General features: G+C 43.7%; 1 protein-coding gene across 6 annotated transcripts in view; it reads right to left on the reverse strand.

Moving 5' to 3' along the window:
- The window catches only part of EPB41L5 (erythrocyte membrane protein band 4.1 like 5), a 143538-nt gene extending 129388 nt beyond the window's left edge, over nt 1-14150 (reverse strand). For 5 of the 6 annotated variants that reach the window (XM_060017049.1, XM_060017051.1, XM_060017050.1 and 2 more), the window contains exons 1-2: nt 14019-14150; nt 8223-8409 (exon numbers count right to left, since the gene is read on the reverse strand). In XM_060017049.1, coding sequence (XP_059873032.1) covers nt 8223-8402 — 180 coding nt within the window. In that variant the 5' untranslated portion in view covers nt 8403-8409; nt 14019-14150. Of the gene's footprint in view, nt 1-4025; nt 4579-8222; nt 8410-14018 lie in introns of those variants that run through there. The other variant, XM_060017053.1, reaches the window with a different exon arrangement.
- Nucleotides 14151-14472: the final 322 nt, after the last annotated feature.

Genomic DNA, 14472 nt, shown 5'->3' on the forward strand with positions numbered 1-14472 from the left:
AAGACCCAAAAAAAAAAAAAAAAAAAAAAAAACAAAGGTCCACATCAAAAAAAAGCGCTTCCCTGGTGGTACAGTGCTTGAGAATCTGTCTGCCTGCCAATGCAGGGGACTCGGGTTTGATCCCTGGCCTGGAAAGATCCCACATGCTCTCATCCGCATCTTTATTCTGCCAAAGCATCATCTGCCAGCTTCTTGAAACATGGGAGCTGTGTTTTGAGAAAAGAGAGAATGGGCTTCTGCCAGCTGGGTAGCTGCCTCCTCAGAATAAAAGTCTTTTCAAGGGTATGTATTGACTCCTTAATAGAGGCTAATTATAGGCCAACCGATAGTGAACACAAGGTATTTGCAGGTTCCTGATGTTAATAATGCTCAATCTAACAGAAATCTGACATCTAAAAATGAGAATCTCCCAAAACATCTTTATTTGAAATTCAGGGATAGCATGAATATTTTAAAAACTTTCATCTGGAGTCCAGTCAGCATGAAAAAGAACTATACTGTTTCATGAAAATAAGTCTCAGACAAGAAGTAAATAAGTTAACTGCAGTATGTTGATCTCATAAAAATTTCAGATTCTAACCCAGAAATAAAATGCATCACTGACGAACTGCAAAATGTGATCTTGATAATATTATTCTGGGTGGGTGAACACCTGACTCAATCATTAATTTTTAAAAATACCAATCTGTTACTATCAACCCTGGAAATGGTTCCTAAATCAGTTGGCTCTATCCCATTACGTTTCTTTTTTCTTGTTTTTAATATTGTCTCTACGGACTTCCCTGGTGATGCAGTGGTTAAGAATCCACCTGCCAATGCAGGGGACATGGGTTCAACCCTTGATTCCGGAAGAGCCCACATGCCGTAGAGCAACTAAGCCCGTGCGCCACAACTACTGAGCCTGCACCCTAGAGCCTGCAAGCCACAACTACTGAGCCCACACGCCACAACTACTGAAGCCCGCGTGCCTAGAACCCATGCTCCGCTACAAGAGAAGCCACCGCAATGAGAAGCCCACACGCAGCACTGAAGACCTGATGCAGCCAAAATTAAATAAATTAATTTAAAAAACATATTGTCTCAAAAAAATTTTTTATTGAAGTATAGTTGATGTACAATATTATATGTTACAGGTATACAATATAGTGATTCACAAGTTTTAAAGGTTATACTCTATACTTATTATAAAATGTTGGCTGTATTCCCTGTGCTGTACAATATATCCTTGTAGCTTATTCATTTTATACAGTCACTTGTACCTCTTAATCCCCTCCCCCTAACTTGCCCCTCTCTTTTTCCCTCTCCCCACTGGTAACCACTAGTTTGTTCTTTATATCTGTGAGTCTGCTTCTTTTTTGTTGTATTCACTAATTTGTTTTATTTTTTAGATTCCACATATAAGTGATTATCATACAGTATTTGTCTGTTTCTGACTTATTTCCCTTAGCATAACACCCTTCAAGTCCATCTGTGTTGTTGCAAAAGGCAAAATTTCATCCTCTTTAGGGCTGAGTGGCATTCCATTGTATATATGTACCACATTCTCTTTATTCATTCATCTGTTGATGGACACTTGGGTTGCTTCCATGTCTTGGCTATTGTAAATTGTGCTGCTATGAACACTGGGGTGCACGTGTCTTTTTGAATTAGTGTTTTTGTTTTTTTCCCATTCCATACTCTCTTAAGGGTTTTTCATTTCATTACGTACTTAATAATTCACAGGAAATAACATTTTTGACATAATATACCATTCAATTCTCTTCAACAATTACTGGACAGACACCTGTTATGCATTAGCTGCTAGAGGTACACAGATGAATATGTGCATACTTCTTGTCCTCAAGCAATCACAAGGTTCTTACTAAGAATAAAATCATACACAACTAGTTTAAACACAATAAATATGAGTGCTATCCTTGCAGTATCGACAAAATGCTAAGGAAATGAGGGTGAGTTAAGTCTGCTTAAAACTAGTAAAGGCTTCAGAGGAATTTATATCTGAAATTGGGCCTGGAAGGGCTGATACAACTCTGCCACCTTAGGTAAAAACAAAATGAAGAAAGATATGAAGTCTTGACAGTCTATGGTGGGGTTGAGGACAGAGACAGACTCGAGGCAGGAAAGAGTTAGAAGACAAAGTGGCAGAAGCTGCCAATGTAATTATTCCTAAAACTGCAAAACAGAATGTCACTCTCATCCTTAAAAAATTATTTCTCTTCCTCTACAGATTAAAGTGCGAATTCCAGGGCATAAACAGTCTTTCCTACTGTTCCTTGCTCACTCTCACAGCCTTATCTCCTGTCACTCCAGCATTTTCACCTGCTTACAATTTCCCTAGTAAGTCATACCTCTGAGCCTTAGCAGAATGCAGTTCTTTCTGCTCAGAACGTCCTTTAGGTCTCCAATGAACTCTGACTTCAAGAATGAGTACATCTATGTTACCTTCCAAAAAGCCAGACCCTGAATCCTCCTTCCTGGCTACTTTGTACCTATAATTCCAGTTAGTATAAACCCTATGCATAGGCAGAGTTGTAAAATAGTCTGCCATGTCTGGGCAAAGAGTAACAAGGTCCAGTGTGGCCACAGTGTGTAGAATAGGGATGTGAAATCCCTGATCCAAGGGTCAACGTCCTATTCATTTTCATACACCCTCTCATCTTGCAGCTACTGAATACGAACCAAGCAGAAAACAAAAAATGAAACAGATCCACACAGCTCTGGCAAACTACAGTTTCATTTTTCAGTTAAATCTAGACTAGTACTTGCTATTTATATTCTTTTCTTTCCTAACAAATTCCTCTAGGTCACCACCTCATTCAGACACAGTCCTCACTTCATAACCTCTTTGGCGGAAAATTAAGACCATCAAGAGAGCATCTTCCCATTAGTCTTCTATCTTTCTCAGCATAAGATGGCATTCCTCCTAGAACGTTCCTATCATTTCCACCTGTGTATGTAAAACCACTTCGACAAACTCAGATCTCCCCTATCCAGCCATGCTCTAGCTGCCGTGCTATTTTCTTTCTTCCTTGCCAAATCTCGCGTGTCAATCCCCCGTTTTCCCTTCATGCACTCCCTCAGACAACTAAACAATATTTATTAAGCAACCACTGGGTACAAGGGACTATAAGAGACCCAAAAAATATAAGACTGTCCCTAATAATTCCTTTAAACCTTCTGAAATATGGCTCCCAAACACATCCCACTGAAGCTCTTTTCCCCACCTCATCCCTTTACCCCTTCTCCGCATGACAGCCGACTACCCTCTCCTGACCTTCCACACAATCAACATTAGCCTCTACACCAGAGCGAGAATTATATTTTACTCATTTCTAATCTACATTCTCCACCCCCATATCCATGTACAAAGCATTTCTTCCACTGCAAACTCACAGCCACAATTATTGTGCAGCCCCATCATCTTGTGCCTTTATTACTGTAGTCTCTTACTTTTTTTCCCTGTAATGAATCAAGCATATCACCTTTAAATCAAAGCTATATGTCGTTTTTATCATCTTTCTTAACGACTAAAAAAACTTTAAGTGGAATAAAACACAAGTATACAAAAATCCATGCATTCTTAAACAGCTCTGAGATATAAATCACACACCACACCACTCACCCATTAAAAGTATATAATTCAAAGGTGTATTCACAGATATATACAACCATCCCCACAATTAATTTTAGAAAATCTTCATCGCCTAAAAAAGATACCTCACATCCTTCAGCTACTGGCCCCAACCACCCTTCACACCATCCCCTCGGTCCCCACCCATCTGCCCTAAGCAACCCCCAATGTCCTTTTTTTTTCCCCTTCGGATTTCTGTATTCTAGACTTTCATGCGAATGGAATCACATAATATATGGTCTTTTGTGACTGGCTTCTTTCACCTAGCATAATGTTTTCAAAGTTCATCCATGTAGCATGTATCAGTACCATTTCCTTTATGGTCAAGTACTGATAGTATTCCATTATACAGATATAACACATTTTGTTTATCCATTCATCTGCTGGCACTTACCTGTCTGGGCTGCTTCTACCTTCTGGCTATTCAGAATGATGCTGCTACGGACACCTGTGTACAAGTTTTTGTGTAAACGTGTTTCCAATTCTCTTCAGCATACACCTAGAAGTGGAACTGCCAGATCACATGGTAACTATGTTCAATCATTTGAGGAACTGCCAGACTGTTCTCCAGAGCAGCAGCTGGACCACCTTAACACTCCTGCTAAAACATGTAAGAGTTCAGATTTCTCCACATGCTCACCGACACTTGGTATTTACCTGGCATTTTTATTTTAGCCTTCCTAGTTGGTGTGAAGTAGTATCTCATGTTTTTTATTTGCATTTCTCTGACAACTACTGATGTCAAGCATTTCATCTGCTTCTTGGTCATTTGCATATCCTATTTGGAGGAATGTCTATTCAGATCCTTTGCCCATTTTTTTTTTTTTTTTTTTTTTTTTGCAGCACGCGGGCCTCTCACTGTTGTGGCCTCTCCCGTTGCGGAGCACCGACTCCGGACGCGCAGGCTCAGCGGCCATGGCTCACGGGCCCAGCCGCTCCGCTGCATCTTCCTGGACCGGGGCACGAACCCGTGGTCCCCTGCATCGGCAGGCGGACTCTCAACCACTGCGCCACCAGGGAAGCCCCTTTGCCCATTTTTAAATTGGGTTATTTGTCTTTTTATTATTGGGTTCTAACAATTTTTCACATGTTCTAGTTACTTATCAGATATATAATTTTCAAATACTTCCTCTCATTCTGTGAGAGTCTTTTCACTCTCTTGATGGTGTCCTTTGAGGCACAAAGGTTATAATTTTGATTAAGTCCAATTTATTTATTCTTTTGTTGTTCATGTTTTTGGTGTCATATCCAAGAAACTGGTATCAAATCCAAGGTCATGAAGATTTACCCCTGCATTTTCTTCTAAGAGTATTATAGTCTTATGTTTAGGACTCTGATCCATTTTGAGTTAATTTTTGTATATTTAGGAGTTAAAGGTCCAACTTCATTCTTTTGCATGTGGCTACTCAGTTCTAGCACCACTTGTTGAAAAGACCATTCTTTCCCTCATCGAATGGCTCTGGCACCCTGTCAAAAATCAACTGACCGTAGATGTGTGGGTTTATTTCTGGGTTCTCTATTCTGTTCCATTGGTCCTTGCGCCAGCAAAGCACACCATCTAGATTACTACTGCTTTACAGTTAAGTCTTAAAACTGGGAAATGTGAGTCCTACGACTTTGTTCTTTTTCAAATATTGTTTTGGCTATTCTGGATCCCTTGCAATTCCATATGAATTTGAAAATCAGCTTGTCAATTTCCACAAATAAATCAGCTGACATTCTGGTGGGGATTATGTTGAATCTGTAAATCAGTTTTGGGTATACTGCCATCTCAACAATGTTAAGTCTTACAATTCGTGAACACAGGATGTTTTTTCAGTTATTTTAAGATACAATGGTCTATATAATTTAAGGATTTCAGCATCTGTATCAGCAAAGTAGATATATAAAAATTATTATCTAATGGTTAATCAAATATTTCCCATTAATTTAAAACTTAGGAGACACAGAGTTTTACAAGACAGGCTATTTACTAAACAATACTAAGCTCATAAATCGAAGGAGTTACTATGGCATTTCCAAAGAGAAAGTTTAAAAACCAGATAATTAGAAATTTCTACCTGATGCCTTGCTCTTATCCTTTACTGAAAGGCACTCTCACTACGTTAATTCCTTAAAAAAAAGGAAGTAGAGGGTATTTGAATTCCTCCCCCAATCTTGAGAGGAAAGGAGAACGGAAGAAAGAAAATGACCATTACTACTAAGTGTATATTAATTTGAAGTATATAGATCTAGATTTCTCTACTTAACTACAGATAATCCCTTGCATATTGCCTGGACCATCATCTGAGTTCCAGGCTGCTTGCCACAATCAATACTGACGCTAAGCCCAATGGGAAATAAGTATGTGCTTCATTCAATTTCTAACGTCAACTCTAAATCTTCTTTCAGAGTCATACTAGACTGGCTGAGAAGCTAAATCAAAAAAAGGGAAAACCTGGGGCTTCCCTGGTGGTGCAGTGGCTGAGAGTCCGCCTGCCGATGCAGGGGACACGGGTTCGAGCCCTGGTCCAGGAAAATCCCACATGCCGCGGAGCAACTAAGACCGTGCACCACAACTACTGAGCCTGTGCTTTAGAGCCCGTGAGCCACAACTACTGAGCCCACGTGCCTAGAGCCCATGCTCTGCAACAAGAGAAGCCACCACAATGAGAAGCCCGTGCACTGCAACAAAGAGTAGCCCTCGCTTGCCGCAACTAGAGAAAGCCCATGTGCGGCAATGAAGACCCAATGCAGCCAAATATAAATAAATAAATAAATAAGTTTGTATTAAAAAATTAAAGGAAGAGAGAAAAACTTTTCTTCCCAGAAATTACTATTCTTCTGGCCATTTTCTTTAGTAAGGCAGTTTAGCTGGGAGGGCAATGCCCATTTTATATCCACGCAAGCATCCAGAGTTAGCTTATTAACTCGAGGATTTCCCCTGCGGAGCTGAAAAGGCAACTGCTCTGGCTGCACAGAGACAAATGTAAAACTCCTGGCTTTTTTACTGCAGCCGTGTGCGTGCAAGGCGAGCTAACGTTTCTGGCCTGATGGAGTATCACACATGCCCTCACTGAGCACACCAAGCAAGGGGAAGCATTCTAAACCAGTCACTAGCCATTTATTCTACTTTCCTGGTGTCAGCTTCTCCATCAACACCCTCGAGACTTCATACTTCCAACATTAGGTAATAAGAAACTTCCTTCTACTCTCCTACACAGCAATCTCAAGCTTTTCACCACATACCTAAGCATATTTCAGTGGAACAGTACACAGAACTCTTGAGATACTTATCAAATAAATGAACATGAAAACTACCCTCACAAAGGAGCATATATTGGAACATCAAACCCTCAAGAAGCCCTTACAGGAAGAAAATTTAAATGCATTAAAGTCTTTCAAAGTCAAAATCCCTGAAAATGCCCAGTCTAATGTACAAATATAATAAATACTCAAAAAGATGACTTCAAAACACTTCAAGATATCCCGTGTCTTCATTTTATCATATTCTATTATTTTAAAAACGTAAAATGTACATACCTAGTACATTTTAAATTATTCAGTTAATCAGAATATTCGTTTAAACAAACTACCCAGTCCCTTCATCTCTCTGCGAGTCTAAGGCCGTCCACGGCTCATCCGACCATGCACCACTGCAGCACCCAGGCTACCGCTTCGCGCTATGGGGTCTTTAATTGCATTTTGGGTGAATGAGTGTGCACTAAAAAGAGTCTGCAGGGAGGGAAGACACTGTGGAACATTCAATGACACCTCAAATTGCACATTTTACAGCTTAGTCACGTAAACCTTTTAATACAGGGCAAAGACATGAGAAAGAGATTTGGTATTAGCAAACAGCTCAGAAAGAAGCTCCACAGCCCCCATAGAGCTACCTCCCCTCCCCTCAAAAAAAGAGACCTGCAAGGAATAAGTTAACTCCTTTCAGATATATTGGATTGTTTCACACTGTGAGTTGTGATTATTCATAACTGCAAAAAAAATCTCCCCAAAATGTGAATATAATTACAACATCCAATCTTGAAATTACAGTGTATGGAAAACCTACCCTGCAAACTACTTTGGGAACAAAGAGATGGGCAGCCAGAGCTGAGGGGTATGAACAAAGTCCTTTTCCTCACTTCATTCCATTAAAACGTCTACAAGCACACCGAAGTGGGCAAGAAGTATTTGTTTTGAGGAAAGTGAGGAGTGTTTTGAAAACTACAAAAAAATACAGAGAACTAAACGTCTTACAGTATCCACGTAAGTATCATTATCGTCCCCAAAGATTCTCACTGCTTTAATAACTGCTCAACAAGGACTGTGAGAAAGCCCCGGGAAGTACACGGCATACTGCCACCATGGAGAACACACAAACACACACACAGACGACTCACACCAGCAACTGCCCTAACATCTGAAAGTTCCAGTTAAGTGCCACTAATTCCAGAGAAGTCCCAGCGCTCCAGCTATCGAAGGCCACCTGATCCATGCACCTGTGTGGCAGGCGTGGCTCCCACCTGCCCAAGTGACCTGATCCCCCGCCCCTCCCCGCAGCTCCAGAGAAGCACATGACCTCAGCACGAACGTGCAAGTCAGCAAACTGTACCGGCAAGTCCACACTGACGTCGGTCCCGTCCAGGAGGGACACTCGGCAGGTGATGACGGCCCTCGCGTCCCCGGCCGCAGGGATGTGCATGGCTGCACGCTGGGCCTCGCGGAGCCGGTCCCTCTCGGCCTGTCTGCGCATCGACCGGCGGCCGAGCGTTCTGCGGAAGAAGCTCAGCATTTTGTCACTGCAAAAGACAGGAAAAGGTGTCAGAGGTCTCCCGCAATTGGCTGTCAGACAAACGGTGTAATTTAGTAAAGTTCTGTGGACACTAGGAGATGCGTTATCAAAAGAGCATCTGGTCAAGTAAGTTTGAAAAAAATATTATTAATACTGGCTACTTCAGTTGAGTTTTTAAAGACCTTAACCTAAAATAGGGCTACGGCTCACAGCACTCCTAACTTTCTGGACTTTTTTGTAAGGAGCTAATCTGGTAAGAGAAGGGCAAACATTTATGAAGTTCAACAGGTCTTTTGGGCCAGTAATTTATATGTACAACAGCCAAATACCCCTACAAACATTAGGAGACGATGCCATACGCTAAGGTGCCCTTTGATAATAACAACCATCCTAAGAAGTTCCATTTCTTCTCTGACCAGATTAGCTATTATTAAGTAGCAATTTAAAATCTGTAATAAAATATTTGATAAAAACTTATATTTGAATTATATTTGAAATAGATGATTATTTTTGTAATTTTACTATGAAATTTCTATAAATTTAATAGTAATTTATAAATTACTATAAAATTTCAGATAGCTTTTCAGTTTACAAAGCCCTCATACGTAACGTGTGGCCCCAGTCTCCTTCTCCCCAGGTTTCTTTTCAGGCATTGCTCCCTTTGCACCTTGCTGGTCAGTCTCATTTCAGCGGCCTGTCAAAGGTCGCACTTGTCACCGCAGACTTCTAACGCCCTATGTCAGAGAACCCCTCCTAACTCCTGTTAACTCCCCCTAACCCTCCCCTGAGGAATATTCTGACATCTAAAGAGTCAGTCACTCCCATCATCACACTTTCACTGAACCTTGAAAATGTTTTGCTGCCTCACTAATCAGATTTTAATTATTCATTTACATGTCCATCTCCTTTATTGTAAGCTCCTTTTTTTAAATTTTTTAAAAATTTACTTACTTATTCATTTATTTATTTTTATTATTTATTTATTTACTTAGCTGTGCCGGGTCTTAGCTGCAGCATGCACACGGGGATCCAGTTCCCCAACCAGAGATCAAACCCAAGCCCCCTGCGTTGGGAGCGTGGGGCCTTATTCACTGGACCACCAGGGAGGTCCCTACTGTAAGCTCCTTGAGGACACAATTCCTACTTTGAACAGGTAGCCACCCAGCACATTTCATCATCAGGTACAACAAACGTTCAGTAAATAATCTTACTGGGTACTCAGAAAAACTCCCCAAATAATATTGTCTTATTTTGATAAGCAAACTAAGGGTCACAGAAATTAAACCACTGACCAAGTCCATTATTTAGTAAATACTGAAGACAGGGGCTCAAATTCTGATTTTCTGACTCCAAATCTTGGTCTTTCTACTACATCATAGGACTATTCATGCAAAACTCACATTATACAGATAAGAAAGAAATTATCAAAGATCACAGCTAAAAAGATGCTGAATGAAGATACAACATAAATCATAAATTTATGTCAGACATACGGTGTACACCGTTTGTCTGACATAAATCACACACGATGAATTTGTTTCTTAAAACTTAATTCAGCATATTCAAGAAATAAATTGCAAAGGGGTAAAAAAAAAAAGAGTGGCAAAGGAAATTGCAGATTCAAAGAGACTTGAAACATATCAAAAAATCACCATGTGTGGGCCTACTTTTAGATCCTAATTCAACTAAAAATTCTTTTAGGTTGTCCGATGTTATCCTTGAGGGAAGCTAGGTGAAAAGTATATGGGAACTCTGTACTACTGTAACTTCAGCATAAATCTAAAATTATTTCAAACTAAAATATTTTCTCAAGTCACGCATTTGTTATTATACATGTAATTTATAAGAAGTCTAGCATAACCAGCTGATGCTGTAAACTAGATAGATGCATTTGTAAACATGATAAAAATAAAAGCTGAAGTGTTAAAATAAATAACATATTTTAAAAAAATTCAGTAGCTATCAATTGAGAATTACAGCCTCATTTTACAAGTACACATACTCCTATGTAATCAGATAAACTGGCAAAACCATGATAGCTGTCATCGGAACTTCCTAAGGACACAACTACACACACACACATCTGAACACTAACTGGATGGTTTATGATAATCAAGGAAGTACTGCCAACTTTCTTTTGGATAAAACAGTGGTTTTAAAGATACGTTTTAAAAAGAAAGTCTTTATCTTTTAAAAATACATCCTGAAAAATTTATAGAAGAATGACGTGATGTCTAGTATTCGCCTCAAAATAATACAAGGAAGGCAGTTAAGCGGGAAGAGAGAGGACACAAATTGGCCAGATAACTAACTGGCCAACAACTGTTGAGGCTGCTGGGTACATGAAGGCTAATTATATTCTTCTGACTACTTCTGTATATGCTGAATTTTTCCATAACAAAAAAGTTTTCTCTAAGGGAAAAAAAGTTCAAAGTGAAATACAACTTTATGGTTCCTAGGAAGTACATGAATTATAAAACAAGTTTTCTTTCACCACACCCTACACCTTAAAAATAGACTCACTGAACTTCCCTGGTGGCGCAGTGGTTAAGAATCCACCTGCCAACGCAGGGGACACGGGTTCAAGCCCTGGGGAGCAACTAAGCCCGTGCGCCACAACTACTGAGCCTGCTCTCTAGAGCCCACGAGCCACAACTACTGAGCCCATGTGCCACAACTACTGAAGCCCACGCGCCTCGAGCCCGTGCTCCACAACAAAAGAAGCCACCACAATGAGAAGCCCGCACACTGCAAGGAGAAGTAGCCCCGCTCACCGCAACCAGAGAAAGCCTGCGCGCAGCAACGAAGACCCAACGTAGCCAAAAATTAATTAATTAAAAAAAATAGACTCACCACACAAGCAGAATTAACCTGCTAAGGAAAAACACAACTTCCTTCTTATTTATAATTTTAATAACTATGTACTTTGAACTATGAAACTCCATGCCACAAATAACAGGTTCTTTTATAAAAGAATATGAAAGCACTTACATGAAAACAAATTTCAGATGGACTAAAGAAGTAAAAGAAATGAGCACTAGAAAACAACAAATATTAGGGTGAAATTCCGCAAAAAAATTCTTGAAGGATTAATAGGCAGTTTAATAAAGAACTATCACAAATTGTGAAGATAAACAACCCAGAAGAGAAAGAATAGACAAGATATGAAGAAACAAGGTCTCAAAGATGACATGCAATAAAAATACTCATTACAGGGCTTCCCTGGTGGCGCAGTGGTTGAGAGTCCGCCTGCCGATGCAGGGGACACGGGTTCGTGCCCCGGTCCGGGAAGATCCCACATGCCGCGGAGCGGCTGGGCCCGTGAGCCATGGCCTCTGAGCCTGCACGTCCGGAGCCTGTGCTCCGCAACGGGAGAGGCCACAACAGTGAGAGGCCCGCGTACCGCAAGAAAAAAATATATATATATTCATCACAAAGATGTTCAACCTCACCAGTAACCAAGCAAATCCAAATTAAAAAACTAGGATACTGTCTATCATTTAAAAGACCCTAGACACCCAGTACTGCAAAGGGTATGTGAACAACCACCACTCTCACACCACGCCCCCTGGAGGAAGACGCCAGCACACATGAGCAGTGTTAATGTGCGCACCCTTTCACCCAGCAGTCCTATGTCTAGTAGCACAGCCTAAAGGAACGTCCCATATGTGCTCCAAGTTACGGAAACAAGAATTTTCAGGGCATGATTAAGACGGTTTTAAATACTTCTATCAACATGCAAGTAGTTAAATGATGGTTCATACAATGGCATATGACAGTTGTTTTTAAAGTACAGTTGACAAAGACACTGACAAAATCTACAAGTGAAAAATGAAATCAGAAAAAGGAGCATAGTTTACTCCACACTGGGGTGGGGCGCACACATATACATATTCTTACACCTTGTCCACACACAAAAGCACGAGGACATGTACACTTAAGCAAGGTTATCTCTGGAGAGGGTCCTGTGGAGGTTCTCAGTTCTTGCATAATACCAACATACGAACACGTCCGAAGTTTAATAAATGTATTGCCGACCCGTTCTCCCACGTCCACCCTCCCCAGCCCCCTCCTTCGAGCCGCAACAGCGGATTCTGAGCGGCCACCCCGCCAACCCCTGTGAAGGACCCAGCGTTACTGGCCTCGCTCCCCGCCGCCGGGACCCTCAGGCGCCCACCCTCACGCTCGCCCCGCTCGGGTCAGGCTTCCACTCAGCCCGAGAGCCCGCAAGTGCAGCCTTTCCCCCAGCTGTTCCGGCTTTCTGGGTGCCCTCTCCACGCCAGCTCCCCGACCCTCTCCTACTTCGCACAGCCACCTTCACACGGCTGCTTGGAAGTGTCTCTTCCTCAGAAAAGCATCCCGTGCCGCCTGAGTTGGGTCTCCTTGCAGCAGCCCTAGTCCGCTCTTTATAACACTCGAGGGACCTGCAATTAAATGCCACGCCGTCTGTCCATTTTACTAGGTGTTTCCCCCACTAAGCCACACACAAGGACAGGGGCCCAGTCCGACTCGCTCCCCACGGCGGCCCAGCCAGCACGGCAATACGCGCATCAGGCGCTGTGTAAAGAGCTTGTCCGAAATAATACAACGGGATTTCGGGGTGGTAGGGTTTTGCCTATTTCTTACACAGTAGTTTTGAATCCATCACGTCTAACTTCTCAGCTGTGAACTAACGCGGGCTTCCTTTACAATCGGAAACATGCAAACTCAAGTCGTCCGTTTACCACCTAACTGAAGTTTTGGTTTTTTTAAATACACACCTAAAACTCAAAAGTCTGCCGTGATTCGTGTACACTCTGCTACGTGAGCGATGGCCACAGTCCAAGGTCGGCAACTGCTCCCCACCAAGGAAAGAGCGCCCGCTTGCAGCTGGTAAGGAGCGCTCCCGGGACGCTTCCTTCCCTACGCGCCGGCTCCCGCACCGGCTTTCTGGCTCAGCACAAACCCTAGTTGACCAGGGTCAGGCTTACTCACCACCACCAGGGGACTGACACCCTCCCTCCCAGTGATCCCAGCACAGAGAGCGTCTGCAAGGAAGGCCTTCAGCAGACGGAGCAAACAGGTCGTTTTCTAAAGAACGAGAAAACCCTGTCAACCAGCGCCTGTGAAACCATCCACTGTGTCAGTAGGACAGCAACGAAGCGACGGGAAGCCTTCCCCCAATTCTGGAAAAAACATGTAATATCCACTTAAAATGCTGCCAAACGGTCTAAAAGACTCGGGTGTGGTTGCCCTGACGGCAGAACCGTAAGGGCAGGTACCACCAAAGCCGACCCCCCCGGAGCCCGGCGTCCGGGCCGGCCGCGAGGTGGGGGGCGGGGGTCCCCGGAGCCCCCTTCCCCACCCCCACCCCCACCCCGGGACACCTGCCGGTCCGCCCCCGGAGCGCCTCAGCCCAGCGCGGTCGCGACCGGCCCTCGGTGCGTCCCCGAGCGGCCACGTCCGCCCGCAGGTGGACACCCGGCCCGGCCCGGCCCGGCCTCCCTCCCTCCGCGCCCGGCCCTTCGGCCGCCGCCCGCCCGCCCCTCGCGCCGGGCGGCCCAAGGGTCCCGGGCGAGGCCGCAGCCCCGGCGCCGGCGAGGAGGGCGTGAGGAGCCGGGAGGGCGGCGCGCTTACCTGGCGGCGACCACCCGCAGCCACGAGAGGGGAGAGAGACCCACGCGAAGCGCCAGGGGGCGGCTCCGGGGAGACGCCGAGAAATGGCGGCCAGAGGCGCGCCCACCGCACTAATCCCCGCAGACCCCGGCCGCCGGCCCGCCCCTTAGAGCCCCTAAGCTCCGCCCCGAGGGCGGGGAACGCCGCTCTTAAATGGGCAACGACACCGCCCCGGAAGTTGCGGGGCGGGGAGATGCTCGGGTTAAAGCGGCGATGCCGACCCGGCCGGAGCTCTGGCGGCTGGTTTAAAGCGGCTCTGCCGGAGGCCGGTACCCGGGAGTCCTTCAACATGTTAATTCACGTGGCGAATATTTACTGCCCAGCTGTATTCTAGTGGGGACAGAGACGGTGAACAGATGCATGAAGAACGGTAAGAAAGCGGACGGGAAATAGGAGATTTCTATTTAACGGAGAA

The sequence above is a fragment of the Delphinus delphis genome, chromosome 7 (assembly GCF_949987515.2).
Source record: "Delphinus delphis chromosome 7, mDelDel1.2, whole genome shotgun sequence".
In the NCBI taxonomy this organism is placed as follows: Eukaryota; Metazoa; Chordata; class Mammalia; order Artiodactyla; family Delphinidae; genus Delphinus; species Delphinus delphis.